This window comes from Glycine soja, chromosome 4, assembly GCF_004193775.1.
Source record: "Glycine soja cultivar W05 chromosome 4, ASM419377v2, whole genome shotgun sequence".
NCBI lineage: Eukaryota > Viridiplantae > Streptophyta > Magnoliopsida > Fabales > Fabaceae > Glycine > Glycine soja.
Window position 1 is genome coordinate 9,919,214 of NC_041005.1, and position 22,412 is coordinate 9,941,625.

Consider the following 22,412-nt stretch of genomic DNA (forward strand, 5'->3'; position numbering starts at 1 on the left):
TGAATTGTAATCTGATTTGCCTTTCATTCACAAAGTAGGAGATACATATAGCTAGTCAGTCATAGGATACTAAAAGTCTAACTCCTATTATTTGTTGGTGATAATTATTTCAATTAAATGTCTTAATTATCATTTAAGTCACTCAACAGACATAAAAATATACCAACAACCAATATTATTCTAAACATCTTATTACAAACTTTATATAGTAAAATAACATAAAACAAGACATCATTCCTCAAGTTGTTTTATGTTGTTCAATGAAAGTTGTCATCATTTGATTCAAGGCTTCCTTCGCTTTCTTAGCGGGTGTCTTTGTCATTGATTCACCAAGTCCTTGTATTGCTTCAATCTCCTTGTTCCTTATTTGATTCTCATCATTTGTTTTAGAGTGAGGTGAAACTAGCACCATGGTGTTTTCAATTGGGTGAATATAAAATGGATTGGAACTTTGGAAGGATTGATCTTAAGCACCGTCCACTGTTGCACATAGTTGATTGATGAGTGCTCATTGTGAGAAAATCAGAGATTCATGCAGCAGGACCCTCTCCCATACAAATGAAAGATGCTAAATGAAAAGTTTGAGTATTTTCTTTGTTAAGCTAACTGCGAAATCAGAAAGATAGTTATTATATGTTGATTCATATATAAGTTATACGACCAAGACCAACTGTACGTGGTAAGTTGAACTAACTGTTAGTAAATACTCCATTGGTTATCTGTCAGTTGGGTTGCTTGTATCAGCTGTGTCATGGAATCAGAGTCCCAAATCGAGACTGTTAAATAAAAGATCGAACAACTCATATTTTAAATGTATATTTTAAGTCTCATCTATGAATTAAATATGATCCATCTGATCTTCATCAGACATGATCATTAACTGACTGCGTGAAAAATTCGACTGCGGAGAATCCAATTCCAGTGTGGTCAGCTTGGGCTGCTGTATTACTTTACATTAATAATTCTTGTATAGGAACAGTTAATTTTTTAACCAATAATTGTTATTTATAAACTGTGGTCAACGACGCCATTAACAAATTTAGCTAAATGTGGTGCGATTATTATTAATCATGAAAAGAAAAAATTGACGTAAACTTTAATTTGATTTAAATAAATAAAGGAAACAATTTGACCAAACCGAGCCCAATTAAAATCGGTATCGTTCAAAACCAACCCGAACCGCAACCACACAGTTGAACTGTTGTATCAAAGTGATTTGTGACTCAAATACTACCAAAGAAAATGTAGGAACCTTTAAAAGCCACCAACGGTCAAAAAACTTAACCATCAATAGCCTAAAAGAAAACAAAAAAATGATTGATGTATTTCACAATCAAGCCCTAGTATAATCTTAATGGAAACAAACCAAACCAAGAGCAGTGACCTTAGCTTCCTAGAAATCATCATCCTTGTTCTTGACGAAAAACAAAACCCTTCAATGAATGCAGCTATAAAAGAATAGTTTATTATAACGACACAAAATAGACTGCTACCATCCTCAAGTCCAGGACAGATCTTGATGTAATTATAAAATTAAGCAGGGTCGTTCCATCAACATATATAACATGATAATATGAAAATGTCGAGATAACACTCCACATCAAGAGATATTAGGAAGTAGATTAATAATATACTGAAATTAATTACGTAATTAATTCTCATTGTCGAACTCCTGGTATTGCCTGAGGATCTCAGCACAGCCAGAAGCAACCTCCTGAGACATGAAGCCCATGGCATTGGCGAACCTATCGTCGGAGGCAATGCCGTTGTAGCGGGTGAGAATCACGACGGCTTCGTCGCGGCCTGGGGTGACTTCCTTGCATTGAGGGTGAGGGCTGCTTACAAGCTTGGCACTGCAGATCTGATCTGCGTGATCCTCATCCACGTACATTGTGTATGCTCCGGTTGAGTCGGTGTACCCCTTCTTCGTGTACACAACCTCGTTGCTAACCCTGCTCTTGCATTGCAACATAATCTCAGCACCTGCAAACAATCATTAATCAAACAATACGTGTTACAAACTAGCAACAACTACTAAGGTAATGTTTCCATTCACATTAAATCATTCAAAATTACCTTCTAATATGTAATTTTAAATATATGTTCACATGTTTAGTCTCATGCCAAAGAAATGATGTTAGATCTAAAATTAATTTTGACTCTAATTTTATTTCTAAGTTGCTTCCAGAATAAAAAGATCCAAATATAAATAACTTTACTTCAAATCAATTTTAACTAAAACCAACGACGGAAAAACAATTTTGCAATACCAATGAATAAATTAACAAGTAGCTACTATCATCGAGTGCAAAAATTTAGCATGACAACAGTAACAAACCACTAACTGACATAGATTTTTGCTAAAATATATTCTAGGACTTGGTTACTAGATCCTACAAACTGCATAAGCTAATTTACAGCCACTTATACAGTCAGATCTGACACCCCAGCAGTAAAATTCGAAATGAACTACTGCATTTCCCGAAACTAAATGTTCTTAAGTGTAAAGGAATGAAATTTAAGTAAGAAAACAAAAGCAATATGAACGAAAAGCTCAAAGATTACATTGAAACAACAGATATTCACTTTATGAAACAGATCTGAGACTTGGTACCGTATAACATAAACACTAGTATTTTTTTAAAAAATATAAAGAAAAGGGTTAGCAATTACCAGCAATGTAGGTGGTAGCTGAGGTCTCAAAACCAGCACGGCAAGGGTCACAGTAGACACGACCCTTCACGCAAAAAGGGTTCTTTGCTGGGCGAATGGCCACAACCATCGCCGGAAGCACACACATAGCCAACAATAACACTGCTCTTGAGGCCATGATGCTCGTCACAGATAGAACAAGATGAAGAGGGTTTCGTTGTAAGAGATGAGTGAGCACAATGGAAGCTCAGGATTTCAATAAAAGGGGTGGTTTGAGTGTGTGGGGAAGCTAGAAAAATGCATAAAGAAAACAAAAGCAAAGCGCGTGGTAAGTGTTCAGCTGCGTTGGAGTGCACCGTAGAGGAAGGTGGTCTCGCAACAAAAACATGCCACGTCATTATGATAAAGGATTCTCGGGCCTGATGGGGTTACGTGGAAGGGTGTAAAGAGAAAGGAGCATAGAGGAAAAGAATTGTGGCAGTGTGAGTGAATTGTACAATAATGTTTGCAGCTGGCGTTGTCGGTGATCGCATGTGACTCTGCTAGTGAACACAAGCTGTTCGGTTCGCAACATGAAAGTGTATGTGTATCTATTAACCCCGCGTCACGCGCCGAAAATTTTGCCTTCTCTCTAATTTTCACTTTTGGGAGAGTTGAGTAGCCTTAATCAAAGTCCATGGAAGTCAATTATGGCAGTTGGCAAGTTTTTTCTATTCTAAATTTTGGAATCTTTAATTTTCTGGAGACTTTATTCAATTATCATCGGTCTTTTCTTTTTTCCTATGCAGAAATTTAGGGAGAGGCTATCTTTTGTAACCAAAAAATAAGAGTGAGAGTATCATATTTAAATTAAAGTACGAAAGTCTTTTGAATAAAAGAGTATTTGTAGAATAACTTATAATTATCTTAAGTCAAAATAATTAATTAAACTTGTGACTTGTTAGTGCATGTTTAATTAAAATTGTTGTAACATGCATTCCAATACAGATTCAATGAATAAAAATAAAAGTAAGTGCATTGAAACTGGGTTATATGTAAGAATTATCTTACAGTTCGTTTGTTGAAATTGGGTTTTGACGATCAAAATGTGAATTGAAATGTTTTATTGAATATAATGGAGATGGTGTTGGTCCTATCCTTCCTCGAATCCAAGTTTTGAAAGCAAATATTTTTCTTAATGAGGATTTCTTGGAGGTCAATCTAGGGTATAATATTAATATAAGTTTTGTATGGCTTAGAATCCACATTTCATGGGTTTTGATTAAAGGTCTAAGATGACGAGCTGGGAATGGAGAAAACGTAAGGGCGTGGACGGATCCTTGGCTAAGGTTAGATAATTCTTTTGCCCAAACTACACTTGATAGCATGCCAACTTTGAAGGTAGGTGATTTCTACAACTATGACTTGGAATCACGAGCTTCTTCAAGCAATTTTTATCTCACATGATTTACAAATTATTCAATCAATGCATTTATTTTCTACTGAAGATGATGATAAGGCGGTTTGGAAATTGAGTAGAGATGGCAAATACTCGGACAAATCGGCTTACTATCATGCCATGGAGAAAATTATTGATAATTCTCATTATAGAGTTCCTAATGATTGGTCACTCATTTGGAAGTTAAATATTCCCTTGAGAATCAAATTGTTGCTATGAAAATTGGCAATGAGATGTTTAGCAACAAGACCACGCTTTACCTAGAGGTGTTGAATGCCCTTTAATGTGTCCCCTTTGCCATGGACGCCCGGAGAATGGAGAATGATCTAGAAGATTTGATTAATTGATTGTCTCGATTGTGATGTTTTTTTAATTTAGATAGCATCGATTGTGATGTTAGGTAAATATGAATTAGTTGAATAAATTATTTATTAACCTCAAAATTCTCATGGTGATTGAATATTTTTGGTATATAATGGCCACACGAAGATTGAAATATATGACCTTATGCATATCACTTTAAACTTATTATACTACTCGTGTTGATTAAACGATATTATATTAAGGAGGATAAATTAATTTCTTACATTTGGTTTCCTAAACTATGAAAAAAAAGCATTCAGATACACAATTTGACTTTGTGGAGAAATAAAAATGCAAATAGTTAATAAAGGTTTAAAAGCATGTAAATATAGTAATGGAAATATTTAACTCTTTTACATTAATAAAATGTTAATTATATTTTACAGTATTCTCTAACTTTAGAGAAGAGTCAAATTAGCACTATAAGTACACATGCTTTCTCTGTATCTATCTCGATCTCTACCTCTCCTCTCTCCCTTCCCACACACATGCACACTTGTAATTTCTTTTATATATATATATATATATATATATATATATATATATATATATATATATATATATATATAAAAGGACCACACTTGTAGATTGACTTGTGAAATGATGCAATTTAAAGTTCAATAAAGTAAACTTTAAAAGCAATATATAATTAAATTTTAAAAGAAAATGCTTAAATCTAAAGAAATCATTTTAAATTGAAAGAATATTTTAAAAGAAAAAGACTGTAAAGTGCACTTAATCTATAGGCAAAATTTCGAAATTAAAAAAAATGAGAAAAAAATGCATAAATTAAACTACTTGAATGTAATTGACTTTTTTTTTTACAGAAGAATGTAACAAATGACTTGAAACTGAAATGTGGGCAAATTTAAATGGAAAAACTAACAATTGTAAATTAGTTTCTGTAAAGTTATTTATATGTTAAAAGCTAACAATTTAAATGGAAAAACTGAAATGTAAAGTTTCTGTAAAATTAAACTTGCAAGCTGCACATATTGTAAATTTTTGAAAAGGTAAATGGCAAGAAATTAAATTGAGAGCCAGTGTCAAGAAACAGGGAATGTAAATTGAAACTTGAAAGAAGAAAGAAGTAGAAGATGATTTACTTAAAATAAATGATTAGGAATGTAAAATGAAAACTAAATGGAAGAAATGTAAAGAGACTTGCATGTAAATTTGGTTGGAAACATACATGTAACTCTTTGAAGTTTGAACCAATAGTAATTTGATGTATGAGGCATGTTAGGTGTTACAAAGCGTTTGTGTAATGTGTTTCGATAACAAAAATGAATTATAAGAGTTCTATTTATAGATTGATTGAGAGTAAAGAAATCTGATACAGATCATATATATGCTAAGTTGTCTAGGTTAAGCCGTCTAGGATTGACTAACTGAGATCATTCTCAATCCGTCTAACACCTGATAACTATATATAACAATAGTCTGACTTGGAGCGGTGAATGTTATGAATTTTATAATTTTTAATTAATTAATTAATGTGGGTTATATTATATTATAATATTTATGAGTTATTTATATTTTTTATGGGTTCAATATAAGTGATTTAATTTAGTGAGTCTATTAGATTATTATTAGAAAATTAATATGTTCTTAATAAGTAGAAACCGGTTTGGCTTGACTTTTGTTGAGAAATTTGGACATGATTTGGTTGAAAAAGATCACAAAACCAATTGTTCTTTATAATTGTTAAGTCCGATGCGTACTATGGACCTAGGTATTCTTCATAACCCCTCATGATCATCTAATGTAATGTGTTCTTGGTAATTATTGGTATTTTATAAGGATACCCTCAAATTTCAACAAGTGATTCTAATGAGGCAAATATTGAGAAATGGACCGTTCCAATCGATGATCATGAAGTGCTTTATTCCAGAAGCGTTTTGGGACCGAAGGGTGAAAATGCAAAGAAATTTCTTGAGAAAATTGAATAATACTTTGCCAAAAACGAGAAGGCAGAGGAGAGTAACCTTTTGGCTAAACTCATCTCCATGAAGTATAAGGATAAAAGTAATATAAGGGAGTGCATAATGAAAAATGTCCAACTTGGCATCAAAACTAAAAGCACTTACGCTAGAGCTTGGTGAAGATCTGCTAGTGGATTTAGTTTTCATCTCACTTCCTGCATACTTTGGGTAATTCAAAGTGAGTTATAACACCCAGAAGGACAAATGGCCACTTAATGAGCTTATATCTCATTATGTGCAAGAGGAAGAGAGGTTGCAGAGAGATAGATTTAAAAGTGCTAATTTAATTTCGACATCTCAGAATAAGAAAACTAAGGGTGTTGTGGAAGGGTCTTCTCAACAAAAGAAACAAAAGAAAGATGAAAATTTTACCTACTACTTCTTCAAGAAGTCTGGACACATGAAAAAGTGTCCAAGGTATGTTGCATGACGTGTTAAGAAAGGTAAATCTCTAGTTCTTGTTTGTTCCGGAGTTAATTTAGCTTTTGTGCCTAAAGATACTTGGTGGGTGGGTTCTTGTGCTACTACTCAAGCGTAACCATGCAGGGTTGTCTGTGGAGCCGACTACATGACAAGTGACGATGAAAGATTCATATTTATGGGTGACGACAAAAGGGTTGCAGTGAAGGCTATATGAACTTTTAGATTACAGTTGAAAACTAGATTTTATTTGGATTTATTTGAGACTTTTGTTGTACTATCTTTTAGACGGAATTTGATTTCAATTTCTAGTTTGGACAAATTTGGTTTTTCTTGTTCATTTGGAGATAATAAAATTAGTCTTTACCAAGATTCAAATTTGATTGGTTCCAGTTCTTTAATTGATCATCTATATATGCTAGATGTTATTTGTTCCTACAATGAAATAATGCAAACAAACTCATGTGGTACAAAACAAAAATGAAATGAGAATTCAACCACCTTATGACACAAATGCTTAGGTCATATCTCTAAATAGAGAATTCAAAGACTTGTGTCGGATGAAATTCTTGAACCTTTATATTCATCAAACTTTAAAGTCCATGTTGAATGCATAAATGGAAAATGAACAAACATGAGGAAATTAGGTGTCGAAAGAGCTAAAGACGTCTTGGAACTAGTACATACGAGCATTTGTGGTCCTATTCCAACATCTTCTTGGAATGGACAATAATATTTTATCTTGTTCATAGATGACTACTCTGGATACGGTTACCTATATTTGATACATGAGAAATCTCAATCCCTAAATGTTTTTAAGAGTTTCAAGGTTGAAGTTGAACTTCAACTTGGAAAGAAAATTAAAGTTGTCAAATTTGATCGTGGTGGTAAGTACTATGGCAAATATGATGAATTAGGAGAACAATGTCCAGAACCTTTTGCATTTTTTTGAAAAGAGTGTGGAATTGTTCTACAATACACTATGTTAGGAAAACCTAGCATGAATGGTGTAACAAAATGACGAAATCAAACTCTTACAGATATGGTTAGAAGTATGGTTAGTCATTTTTCTTTTCCAGAGTCGCTTAGGGAAGAAGCCTTAAAGACCGCAACTTACATCCTTAATAGGGTGCCAAGTAAAGCAATTAACAAAACCCCTTATGAAATTTGGACTAGCAAAAAGCCAAGCATTAAACACTTGCATATTTGGGGTTGTTTGATTGAGGCACAACCTTATAGGCCACATGAAAGAAAGTTGAATTTAAGAACAATTAGCTACTATTTTGTTGGTTATGTCGAACGCTCTTAGGGCTATAAGTTTCACGGTCCCATTTTAAGATCCTTTTTTGAAATGGGAAATAAGAGATTTCTTGAGAAAGTTGAGTTTAGGAAGGAAGAGAACATAAGGAATGTTGCCTTTAAGGAAGAACCTGTTATTGACAATGCTCAAGTCCTTATACCTATTACTGTTCAAGAAACAACTCTAATAATAGAAAACAATGTCCCAATTATTGTTGATGACATTGTTCAAGAATAAGACAACAATGAGGTTCTCCCTCAAATACTTATACAACAACCTCAAGAAATGTCATTAAGGAGATCTGTTAGAAAGAGGAGAAGTTCAATCCCTGATGATAATATGTATTTCTTTGGGGTAATGCAAACTTTTCTATTAATTATTCAACAATTTTCTCTGCTAGAATCCCACCTTATACTTCTTAACCAAATCAACCAAATCATGTAAGCTCGTTATGAAATAGTACTTTGATACAATGTGCCTTTCAAGTTCAACTTCCATATGCATTAATAAATGAAGCTTATGTACTTGTCTCTATATTCAGGTGATGAGAAAATTGTTAATCATTCTCTTGGACCAGTCCATGCGAGCCATGGTATGTCATTGCTAATCATCACCTTTATAACAAAAAAGTAGTTTGTAAAAGAGAAAAGGAAGGTTAGGTTAAATATGTTTTTACTCCTTATAAATATAGAAAATTTTGGTTTTATCCTTTAATTTTCTTTTTGGTTGGTTTTGATCTTCATAATTTTTTGAACAATCCCTATTACTATTTATTTTGGTATTTATGACATGCATTTAGAAATGTCACATTAGTGACAATTCTAGCATGTCATGTGGCGTGACTTGTAGTGGTTGTTGGTTTAGTATTATAGTGGTTGCTGTAGTTAGTTGGGTTTGGAAGATAACTTATGATAAACATTACATGAACTGTGTTTGCTTACGGTGTGATGAGTAGTGGTAAGACACATACTATGCAGGTAAGTTTCACTTTTAAAATTAATGTTTTTGATTTTTAGCTTTGTTATTTGGAGTATATACGATGGAAGTCAAGTTGTTATGTTTTACCTCTTCATCATATTGCAAAATTTTTTGATACATCATATTGCAACATAAATCTGTCATTTAAATATAAATTAGTAAAATATGCATATTTTTATAAGGGGTGTTGTCTTTTTACTCCCTTTGTTTCAAAAGTATTTGGCCATTTAGAAATTGTTTTGCTTCAATTTATCTCTAGCTTTAGGATTTTAATAAAATATTTAATGAGTTTATTTTATACACTATCAATATGATACTCATTACACGATTATAAATCATGGTAGGTATAATTTTAAAACTAGTTAAGAGTTAACCAAGTCACCATACTTGTCAATTTGTGATTAGATAATATTGTATAAATCAAGTTATATTTTTTTCACCTCTATCCATATATCTTAATATCTTCAATAAGTGCATATTGGTTTAGCCTATTTTGGAGAATGATAAAATTTTTTTTAATGAAGTGACAATACTATTGGTATTTTTAATGAAGATAAGTTAGTCAAATGTGTATTGTTATTGATACTATTTTATAATTTTCTTGATCCTTATGAGTGAATAACCTTGAACCGTGTATATTTTGAATGAAAGAGAGTAGTTCTTATGTCTCATAGGCTATTTGTCAATTTTCAATTGTGAGGTCTTTTTGATAAGTTACTAATTTGCTCTGCTTTCAATTTTCTAATACAAATAAAACATATGCGACATGAGACTAACTTTCGTGTAAGCATTTAAGTTCATAATCATTCTTATCATATGTTGAAAATTTGAATGGCACTTGAAAGACACGGGAATTGGTGATTGAGTTAAAAGAAGTACAACTAAAATTAGTAGAAAAGAAACATTTTTATTAGTATAAAGGTATGATTATTAACAGAAATAAACCTTTTTTTATTAATTTAATATAAAGGTACAATAAGTTAGCTTTGGAAAAAGGTCTTGTACTCGGATAGTGGAACTGAATCATTTGATTTGAGAGTAGATCCTTAATCATCACATAAAACTAGTAGCCATTTTTATTGTTGATTTATTACTTGTCTATACTAAGTCTTATAAAAGAGATGTATATGGAAATGCCTAATATGCCCATGCTCCAGGTGGTGACACGTGTCCCCCTGCAATTAATAGAATTGAAATTTTGAAAATTTTCTAAGCTTGACGCGTGACCCTACAACTGTCCATTTCTCCTGTGTCTCTTCCTTTCTTTCTTTTTCTATTTTCTTCTCTTCTCTTCCGATTTGAACACAACCAGCCACAAGAAAGTCATTTTTCTTTCCGCTTCAAGCTTTGGTTGCTCCACGTGCCTCCTTCTCCAGCCTTCTCCTGTTGTTTCCTCTGAACTGCGTTTCATCATTTCCTCACCTTCTCCCGTTTGCTTTTTTTTTTCTTCATTTTTGTGGTCCGTTTCTTCCAGCTTCACTTGTCATTGAGTTTTCCCCTTGCTGAGGTTTTCCATTTTCTATTTGCTACACGAGGTTTCCTTCGTGCTTTCTTTCTTCTCCATTTTTGTGGTCTGTCTCTTCCATCTTCACTTCTATTTTTTGCTTTGATTTTCTGTTGAGTTTTTGTTGTTATGCATGTTTTCTTCTTAACTGATAGTTATTTTTTTCTTAATGATTTTTTTACTTTGTTTTTGGTTCCTTTTTTATCTTTCCGCTTACCAGGCTATCGATGAAGAAGCATCTTGCAGGCAAGTTTTTTTCCCTTTTCCTGTTGTGCATGTTTGTTTTGGTATTATTTGTCTCTATTTCCAAGGTTTTAATTTTGTTTGTTGTTATGCATGTTTTCTTCTTAATAATAATTATTTTTTGTTATGCTGTTGCTCATTTTTTGTTGAGTGGAAAAGTTTTGACTTTTGCTTCCTGTCGTGCTTGGTTTTGTTGTTGTGCATTTTTTCGATGGCAAACGAGGTTTTACTTTTCTTTTCCTGTTGTTCTTCTCATGCATATTTTCTTTTTGTTCTGATGCATGTTAAGTTTTTGTTTTCCTATGTTTTTGGTCCCTTTGTTGTTGTCCATTTTTTGTTGAATGGAAAAGTTTTGACTTTTGCTTCCCTTTTTTATAATTTTATTGATGGTCTAACTTTTATCCGATTTCTTTAGAATCAATTGGGTTTTGATGATTTTTAATTGTAGGTTTCTTGGTGTTGTTTGTGCATTGTACATTATTATTTCTACATGTTCTGGTGAGATGCGCTTCCATTATTATCTCTACATTGGTGCTTTTTGTGAGCTGTTGCATTTAGTTTTGTTGAGCCTATTTGAAGTGCCCCTAAAACCCTGTTTGGATCAACTTATGTACTTAACTCTTATAAAAGTTGTCTCATCTAACTTATGGGAGGAGTTTAATTCATTTTACTTTCTTATTTTCTTCTTTTACAAGTGCTTATGAAGGAGGTAGTCTCAATCGGGCGTAAATCACTATTTTTGCCTAATTTTTTTGCTTAATGATGGATAGACATCGCACAAAGCAGACTAATTTTTTTCCCTTTTGATGTTATGCATGTTTGCTTCTATTTGCAAAGTTCTAATTTTGTTTGTTGTTATGCATGTTTTTTTCTTAACTAATACTTATTTTTCCCGATTGTGACATTGATCTTGGCTACCTAATATGGTATTTAACAATGGAACTATGCATGCTTTACTTTTTTAATAATATCTCTCTTTTCTTTTCTTTTCTTGGCTGGTATATTGCCTGTCTCGGATTTATTATTTGTGGTAAATTTTTTTATCTCCACTGATAATCTGTTTTTGTTACACAAGTTTCATTTCCGTTATGTAGTTTTCATAGTCCTTTTCTCTTTATGCCTTTGATTGTATTAGTGCGCTTAAGATTACCAATTTACCATGTGATGAGTTTTTTTGCTTTTGTTGTTGTGCATGTTTGTTTCGGTACTATTTGTCTCTATTTGCAAGGTTTTAATTTTGTTTGTTGTTATGCATGTTTTCTTCTTAATAATAGTTATTTTTTTTTTACTGATTTTTCATCTTTGTCTTTGGTTCTTTTTTATTTTCCCGGGCTATCGACCAAGAAGCATCCAACAGGCAAATTTTTTTCCCTTTTGCCGTCATGCATGTTTGTTTTATTACTATTTATTTTTATTTGCAAGGTTTTATTTTTGTTTGTTGTTATGCATGTTTTCTTCTTAACTAATAGTTATTTTTTCCAGTTGTGGCATTGATCTTGACTGCCTGATATGGTATTTAAGACTCCAGGCAAGTTATTTTCCCTTTTACTGTTGTGCATGTTTATTTCGGTATTGTCCCTATTTGCAAGATTTTAATTTTGTTTGTTTTTATGCATGTTTTCTTCTTAACTAATAGTTATTTTTTCTTATTGATTTTTCTGGTTTGTTTTTGATTCCTTTTTTATTTTCCCGCTTACCAGGCTATCGACGAAGAACTCTATTTGCAAGGTTTTAATTTTGTTTGTTCTTATGAATGTTTTCTTCTTAACTAATAGTTATTTTTCTCGGTTGTGACATTGATCCTGCCTGATATGGTATTTAAGAATGGAACTATGCATGCTTTACTTTTTCAATAATATCTCTCTTTTCTTTTTCTTGGGTGATATATTCCCTGTCTCGGATTTATTATTTTTTAACAGTTCAATAATATCTCTTTTTTCACTACTGGAAAACGCGTATTCTACATCGGTCAGAATCGCGATTCAACAACGGTGCTTGACCGTTTTTGATTATAATGATGTTGAAACTTAAAAATTTCAACGGTCCATAAGCAAACGTTGTAGTAAGCTGTTTTTTTTCTACATCGATGCTGACGTAGGCACCGATGTAGTAAGATTAGTTTCTACATCGTTTTTTAATTAAGAAACGATGTTGATCCCCTATTTTCTACATCGGTGCTGACGTAGGCACCGATGTAGTAAGATTAGTTTCTACATCGTTTTTTAATTAAGAAACGATGTTGATCCCCTATTTTCTACATCTATGTAGTAAGCTACGCTTTCTAAGTCGTTTTGCAGAAAGAAACGATGTTGAAATATGATATTTCTACATCGGTGGTGACGTCAGCACCGATGTAAAAACATGTTTAACCTGCAGAGTAATTTGAGGTTATTTAAACTAAATAATTTATAATATGATAAAATTATCTATAAATAAAATTATATAAGATATTAAAAAAAACTTGAGTAGAGAAATTTGCTAGCTGGTGAATACACGAATTATATGCGAATTAGCATATGCAACAGCTGATTTGAGAAGTTTCAGCTTCCAAAGAAGAGTATCCCTTGGTATAATATCAGCCAGCTCCTGATAATAGATAACACAGTAAACTACAGATTGACAGTTCAATATAATCCCATATTATATGGACTTTAAGAATTTGTCTAGAAAATAAAACAAGGAAAAGGGAAAGAGGAAAAAGACAAGACAGATACTACTACAATCTAGAAAATAAGAGGGATACTTTAACAACCATAAGGTTTACCAACAAGGTGAAAAAGAAAGCTTCATAATTGTGTACGTGTTAGTGTGTTACCATAATTTAGGAGCTAAATCCATGCCAAAAGCTTGTTATTCTTGTCAATTAACTAAAATTAGATACAATATAGCCAATAGCCCTTAACATCAAGTAAAAGAACAAAGAGACAGAGAGACCAAAGGACAGAATATCAAAAGATTCTTACAGGAAGACACGGCAGCAATGCAGTAATGTTGTATGACAATTGTTCAATTTTTTTGGCAGGAGGAAGCTTATTTTCAATACTGACTGATGCCATCTTCACTGGATCACCTGATGTTGTTAAATATAACAATGTATATGAATTAATAACAGATATATGTGCAAGTTTGTTATGATACTGATATCAAGATATCTTGTTGAGCATCATTCAGTTGTACCAGAACATAGAGATTAGGCCTTTTTGTTTTCCATTTGGTTGTTATCCGCCTAGTAATGTGCTACACTAGTGTACATATATGTATCATCACTTGTACTCTGATATCTTGAAATTCCTTTTTTAAATGTACTAAGAAATTCCTTTTATAATAGAAGTTTTTATTTCTTAAGCATAATCCACAAGTTTTTATTTGCAAATGAATTATATCTTCATGAAAATGTAACAACTAGAATCTGAAGTAAACAGATTAATTACCCATGATAAAACTAAGAAGAAAGGAATGAAAAAAAATCTTATTGAATTTAACTTGAATTTAAATTTAAAAATAGTATTATAGCTTATTGGACCACTGAACCATAAATTTTTTGTTTGAGATATTTAATCTTTTGGCATGAAAAAAGTGTTTTAGAGAAACATCAACTAATAATATAAAAAAATATTCAAATTCATATTCTTAGAACCCTCTATAAAAATTGTCACTGTGGAAAAAGATATATGAATAACATAGCTGTTCGGATAATTCCTATATCTACATGGCAATGCAATTTCGCAGTTGCCCATAACCACACACATATATATATGTACATGATATGATATGTATATGAACATGAAGTATAAAAATTTTCTAGTCGCATATATAGCAGTACTTATCAATGGATCAGTACTTCCTGAGAGCTGGGACAACTTTGCATAATGAACCTAATATTTGTGCTTAATGTTTTGACAGCTGGAATGGAAATGAGATGCAGGCCATCTTAACATAAATGAAACTTACTACAATCTGATTCAATGTCACCTTTATTTTTAAGTAAGGAGATGCAGGTCTTCTAGCACCTTAAGAAAAAAAATATAAATAACTAAAGCAAAGAGTATGAATCACCTTTATTTTTAAGTAAGTTTTTTTATCTTGGAGATTTTTCCAAAGAATTGCAGATGCATCAACTGAATCAGGGTCAGGCGTTTGAAGTTGTGATTTTAAAAATGTTGCTCCATTTGACTCTCTAAACATAAACTGCACCCTATAGCTGGGAGTTTCATAAACCTGATTGGAATTAAAAACAATTGCATCTGGGCTCCACCTATAAAGAAAAAAAATGATACATCTCATGATCTCAATGTGGCCATCATAAGCAATTGTTTTGCTTAATTTTTAAATCCTCTTATCTTGGCATTTGAATTGGACATTTGAGTTGCTTAATGTTGTCACTGGACCTTTGACAGAAAATCTAATAGAAGTTTATTTATTTATCCAAAATAAAATAAAAAAGTTCTGTACAAACACTGGAAGGCACCTTGTAAGATAACAATGTCACAGGCATTATGGTGATAGCAAAGCCAACAACTAGTTCAGTATAAAGAACACAAAGGAAATTATTTGCAGTAAGCTGTAAGGTTATATCTTTTATAGACTGACCTTGGGAACATGATCAGGAAGAACACCCACCGCAAAGCTTAGCAGCTTCATCAATAGTAATATATCAACGGAAACCTACATGGCAAGGTGAAGATTTTCAGAACCTGATGCTACATATAAAAAACAATCTGTCAACATGGTCACTTACTTTTCCTCCCACAAAAATTAATGCATTGTCCTCCAACTCTAAATCCTTTTGCTTACTCTGCATTTCATTTTGTGAAATTGTACCTTTATATTCAATCCAAGGCCAGGAAACAATAGTTACAATACAATAGCAAGTACGGAGCAAACTTTAGAACTTCTGAACACATTTCAATGGAATACTCATGGGAGTATAACAACAGGAGATTGATTAGTGAAGGTTAGATCTTTTAAACCCCTAATTAATTTGGTCTTCCATATATTATTCATTATATTAGTCTTCTAAAGATTATTTTCACCGTGCAAGTCCCCTCAAAGATCTAATTAAACATCACCAAATTCATCCTTATAAAGGACCAGTGAAAAAATCATTACAAGACTAAGGTGTCACCACGCTAATCTTTGGGTGACGAATATAAGGGTTAGACTTCTAGTAAACCCACTCAATCATGATTAATATTATCCTACATCAGCAATGATTTGATAAATACCACATTGCCAGTCAGCTTGGGTATTAAATAGATCACTTTTAAGACTCAACCTGTTCAGATTAAGCGTTCATAGCTAAGCCATTAGTGCAGTACACATAAAAAGATTTAAAAAATAGGAATATGATATACTCATCAGGAAAATGGTAGGCTTTGCCAGGCTCTAAATTTCCCAATCTTATTCTTGGCAAAAAAATATCAAGCAAATGCCCTGCTGAATGCAATCTACACAAATGAAAAATCAAGAAAAGAATGAGATTTACAAAAGCAGAATTATAAATTTTCTTATAAGCAGTGTAGTAATCATACATTCAAGAGAAAATTGAAGAATTTCATAGTCTGCAAAAATTTAAACCTGGAGTTCAGTTTTCGTCTGAACTCATCAACAAACAGTGAAACCTCCTTCCCTTTTCTCGAGTGTAGGCTCAAATTTCCCACCTAGGTTCTCAAAGAAACCATAGTGAAAGACCTTGACAATAATATAATAATAACTACAACCCAGAGACAGGTTAAACAAAAACAAAAATAATCTGAAATTTGATTATTGAAAACTTACAACTCCATCTTAGGATGAAACATGAGAAACTAGAAATTTGTTGTTGGAACCATATCTTGAGGTAGAAAGCGGTGTAGGAGTGGCCGGCGGCGTGGAGCAGCTGGCGAGCGACGCTGCTATCGACGCCTCCGCTGACAAGAACCGCGAGTTGGGGCGACGAGTTCTGTGGCATGGAGCAGCGGAGGTAGCGGTCCAGGTCGCCGGAGAGAAGAGGTGAAGAGTGTGCGACGGTGGAAGAAGAAGGTCAACAAAAAAGCTTGAAGGTGTGACATCGAGGCCTAGGGTTTAGCGTGTGGAGATTTTGGCATGTGAAGGGACTTTTGGTTTTTCCTTAAAAAGAGAAGCGCAATGGAAGGAGAGAACCGAAGGATGAAAAAGTGGAACTGTGGGCCCGAAAAATCAAAATTTAATTTTATTATTTAATTTGAAATCAAAGACAGTCATTATTAGAAAAACGTCCTTGTAAATCCTTTATATCAACGATGGTCTCTATATAACCGTTTTTAAAAAGTTTGATTTAATTTTAAAAATGTCATCCTTTATTTTTTTACCCCAATTCTTAAAAACCGCCTTTAATTTAACAACGTTAAAATATCATTTTTTAGTAGTGTTTCTTTTTCTTGGGTGATATATTCTCTGTCTCAGATTTATTATTTTTTAACAGTCATGATTTTTAGACACTCCATTTTCCTTAATTTTATTTTGTTTTCTACAATCATTCTCCTTAAAATGTTAGTGAATATCTTTCATTTTTCATTATTGCTTTATCACATAATATCATCTTTCATAGTTATGTTTTTGTCTTTGTCAATAACATGATCGCTAATATTGTTATAGATCTCTATTTAAACAATATTTTTCTCCTGAAGTGAATTGATTGTCCATTTAATTTGTTGTTGTCCTAGGTTCTAGATTGACCCCTGAAGTAATTTTTAGATTTTAGAGTACTGATAATATGTTTTTTTAAGTAATATTTGTTTGACTTTGGCAGCTTAAGATTATTAGTGATATTGTTCATGTTGGTCTATTTTGTAGTCCCCCAATGATGTTCTACTGGAGGAAAAAACTCTCATATACCTGTCTTCAGTGAAGATCTTCTCTTCATTTACCTTCTTCCATCCATCATCTTCAATGCCGGGTTAGTTCACTACTCTTGCTTCTTTTTTATTATTTTCCTTATTCAACTTTCATTTGTTGGAACAAATAAAGTTCTTCACACACACTCACACTATGCACTCACTCACTCTATGTTAGAGAATAAGAGAAGATGAAAGAATTGATTGAGAAAATAGATGAAGCTTAGAATTCTGAATTAAAACTTCTGCACTCTCATCTTTCTCATTCATGATCATTACTATTTTTATACACACTACACTTGTAGCTATAACAACCTTCATAGCTGTCAAACTAACTTCAAAATGAATCACTAACTAACTCTTAACTAACTAACTGAATTACAACATACATCAACATCCCTCCTTAATTCAAATTTGTCAAGGATGTCACTCCTAACTTGTCTCTCAATTCCTTGAACTTGATAGACTTCAATGGCTTAGTTAGTATGTTTGCAACTTGATCTTCAGACCTACAAAACTCTAATTCAAGCTTGTCCTTACTCACTTGATCACGCAGGAAATGAAACTTGGTTTTAATATGTTTACTCCTGTCATGTGCCACAGGATGCTTAGCTAAATCAATTACTGATTTGTTATCCATCAACAACCTCATAAGACTGCAATTTCTCAAGTTTAGTTCTTCCATTAAAGCTTCCAGCCATAGAGCTTGACAGGCTGCCATAGCAGCAACAATATATTTTGCTTTACATGTTGACAAAGCAACTACACTCTGCTTCTTTGAGCACCAAGAGATTGGTGATGTTCCAAATTTGAAAACATAATCAGTAGTGCTTTTCCTATCATCCTTTTCACCACACCAATCTGAATCACTATAACCAAACACTTCTCCTTCTATATTCTTCTAACTGTAAGGATATAAAATGCCAAGATCCAATGTTCCTTCCACATACCTTAGAATCCTCTTTGTTGCCAGGAACTGAGGTGTCTTTGGTTTCTCCATAAACCTGCTTATCAACCCAACACAATAGGCAATATCAGGTCTGGTGTTACATAGGTACCTCAATGAACCTACAATTTGCTTGTACAAGGTAGGATCAACTTCTTTCTCATCCCCATCTATTTGCAGCTTAATTCCAGTTTCCGTTGGTGTGATAACAGAATTGGAATCCATCATATTGAACCTCTTCAAGATGTCTTCTGCATACTTCTTTTGATGCATGAAAATCCCTTTACTGGTAGAAACAAATTCAATACCCAGGAAGTATGATAGTTCACCAAGATCAGACATCTCAAATTCTTCCATTATTCTTCCTTTGAACACTCTTATATCTTCTTTACTACTGCCAGTCACTAGCAAATCATCTACATAGAGATATATTATCAAAAACTCACCAGAATCTGTGTTTTTGACATAAACTCCATGCTCAATAGTGCACTTGGTGAAATTCTGCTGGACTAGGAAGCTATCAATTTTCATATTCCAGGCTCTAGGAGCCTACTTGAGGCCATATAGTGCCTTATTCAACTTGTAGACTTTATCCTCTTGTCTTGCAACAACATAACCAGGTGGTTGAGTTATGTAGACTTCTTCTTCAAGTGGACCATTCAAAAATACTGACTTCACATCCAGTTGATATAGAGACCAATTTCTGTTGCTAGCAGCTGCCAAAATGAGCCTAACAATTTCAAGTCATGCAACTGGAGCGAAAACCTCATTATAATCCAAGCCATGTTTTTGCAGAAATCCCTTTGCTACTAATCTTGCCTTATACTTGGACACATCTCCATTAGGCTTTACTTTAGTCTTATAGACCCACTTCACATCAATTGGTCTTTTTCCTTGAGGTAAATGGACTAACTCCCAAGTCTGATTCTTCTCAATTGATCTCAATTCTTCTTCCATAGCTGCTCTCCAATGCGAACTTTGAGAGGCTTCATCATGACTCATTGGTTCTGATTCAGCAAGTAGAGCAAAGTGCACAAAATCCCCTTTTGCAGTGATTGCTGTATCAGGATACAATTCATATTCTCTGAGTGTTTATGGTACTTGTCTCTCTCTTTGTGACCTTTTGAGTTGCTCTCCACATGATGGTACATCCTCTTCACTTTGTTTGTCTTCAAGGTTCACATCACCTTTCTTTCACCATTTTCAACAACATTTATTTCCCAATTCCAACCCTTTGTTTCATCTATCAAGACATCTCTGCTAATCACAATCTTTTTTATTCTAGGATCATATAGCTTGTAGGCACCAGTTGGATGATATCCAATGAGTATCATTGGTTCAACCTTGTCATCAAGTTTCTTTCTGTTCTGCTCAGGCACATGCTTAAAACACAGTGAACCAAATATTCTGAAATGACTCACACTAAGCTTCTTTTCTGACCATGCTTCTTCAGGTGTGTATTCCTGCAATCTCTTAGTGGGACACCTGTTCAGAATATACACAGCAGTAGAAGTTTCCTCTCCCCAGAAGTAATGAGGCATTCCCTTCCCTTTCATCATGCTCCTGGCCATGTTCAAAATGGTTCTATTTCTTCTCTCAACAACACCATTATGTTGAGGTGTATAGGGAGACATCACTTCATGAATTATCCCCTCTTCATCACAAAATTCTTGAAATTCATGTGAGTTATACTCACCAGCTCCATCTGTTCTTAGCACTTTGATTACCTTATCACTTTGCTTTTCACTTAACAACTTAAACTTCTTAAAAATGTTAAACACTTCACTTTTTTGCTTAATGAGATAGATCCATATTTTTCTAGTAAATTCATCAATGAATGACACAAAGTAACTGTTACCTCCTAGGGATTTCACTTCAAAAGGATCACACACATCAGAATAGATCACTTCAAGCTTTCTTTTGGATCTGATTGGAATTTCTGACTCAAAAGAATTCTTTGGTTGCTTTGACACACAACACTCAACACACAATTGTTTTGGTATCTCAATTTGGGGAAGACCATGAACCCTTTTCTTACTTTTCAATTCACTTAAACTCCTGAAGTTTAGATGACCAAACCTGTGATGCCATATCCAGCTTTCATCACTTATAGAAGCAGCCAAGCATTGAAATTCTACAATCTGAATTCCAATCTTGAATGTTCTATTTGTTGACAAGGGGCCTTTAGAATCAACCTCCTATTGGTATCAAATATCTTCATTTGACTGTCCCCCATCTGCATTGAGTAGCCCTTTTCTAGCAACTGTCCCAAACTCAGCAAATTATTCTTCATATTGGGAACATATAGCACATCATTGATAAATGAGTGTTGTCCATCCTTCCTCTGAATCATCACCTTTCCAATGCCTTCTACAGTTACAGAGTTGTAATTTGCAAACTTGATCTTGCTCTTCACCTTATCATCAATGTTTACAAACCACTCTCTATGTCCAGTCATGTGATTGGAACAACCTGTGTCAAGATACCACAGATTAACATTGTCTTCTTCTGAGTTTGTTGTTGCCATTAGTAACACTTTATCAGAGTCAGAATCCTCATCTTGTGCCAATTGAGCCTCATCAACATTTCTTGGAACCCTTTTATTTCTGCATTCATCTGCAAAATATCCCCATTTCTGACAGTTATAACACTGAATCCCTTTCTTGTTGAATTTCTTCATGCCCACTTTGTGATTCCCTCCACTTTTCTTGTCAGTTTCTTCATTCTGGTTATGATTTCCAGAGCTGCTGGAGCCCTCACTTGACCCCTTCCACTTATTGTTCTTCCACTTTCCTTTTCCCTTCTTATTCTTGCCACCATCATAGTTGTTCCCTTTGGTTGTTTGGGATTGCATAGCTTGCTCATCTGATCTTTGTGAATTTCGTTCGTTAAGCCTCATCTTTTAAGCTTCAAGTATTCGTTGCAGTTCTTCAATCTTCATTTCTTCAAGATTCTGGCCTTGCTCAATTGCCACCACTATATGATCGAATCTTGGTGTCAAGGTTCTTAATACCTTGTTAATGATCCCTAAGTCGGATTGCTTGTCACCATAAGCATTCATTTGATTTATAATTGCCAAGATTCGAGAAAAGAACTCACCAATGCTTTCTTGATCACTCATTTGTAGAAGTTCATACTGCCTTCTCAAGGTCTGCAACTTCACCTTCTTGAGTTTGCTATTCCCTGCATAGAATTTCTCTAGAGTATCCCATGCCTTCTTTGTAGTATCAGCAGATCTAATTTTCAGAAAATTATCTGCATCTACACACTGATGAATAATGAACAATGTCTTTGCATCTCTTTTCATCAAGTCACGGTGAGCCACCTTCTGTGTATCAGTTGGGTTCCTGTCAGGTTCTTGAACCCCTTCTTGCACCACTTCTGTCACATCTTGAAATCGAAAGATTACCTTCATCTGAGCACACCAATCATCATAGTTCTTGCCTATTAGAACAGGCATAGATGCTGAAAAATTTTCATTCGAGGAAGCCATCTCAATTTCGGTATCCAAGGATCTTGAACCTCAGCTCTGATACCAGTTTGTTGGAACAAATATAGTTCTTCACACACACTCACATTATGCACTCACTCACTCTATGTTAGAGAATAAGAGAAGATGAAAGAATTGATTGAAAAAATAGAGAGAGCTTAGAATTCTGAATTAAAACTTCTGCACTCTCATCTTTCTCATTCATGATCATTACTATTTTTATACACACTACACATGTA

The 22,412-nt window shown here is 33.6% G+C and overlaps 2 protein-coding genes across 2 annotated transcripts; both read right to left on the minus strand.

Moving 5' to 3' along the window:
- Positions 1–1,443: 1,443 nt before the first annotated feature.
- Positions 1,444–2,936, minus strand: LOC114409308 (protein DOWNSTREAM OF FLC-like). The gene is made up of 2 exons (XM_028372723.1): positions 2,674–2,936; positions 1,444–1,983 (listed from the first exon to the last, which is right to left on the minus strand). The coding sequence occupies exons 1-2, from the start codon at positions 2,828–2,830 to the stop codon at positions 1,652–1,654; spliced, it is 489 nt and encodes a 162-aa protein (XP_028228524.1). The 5' UTR covers positions 2,831–2,936; the 3' UTR covers positions 1,444–1,651.
- Positions 2,937–21,585: 18,649 nt separating this feature from the next.
- On the minus strand, positions 21,586–22,176 carry LOC114410534. The gene has a single exon (XM_028374519.1). It carries the CDS (start codon positions 22,174–22,176, stop codon positions 21,586–21,588), a length of 591 nt encoding a protein of 196 aa, XP_028230320.1.
- Between the last annotated feature and the right edge of the window lie 236 nt (positions 22,177–22,412).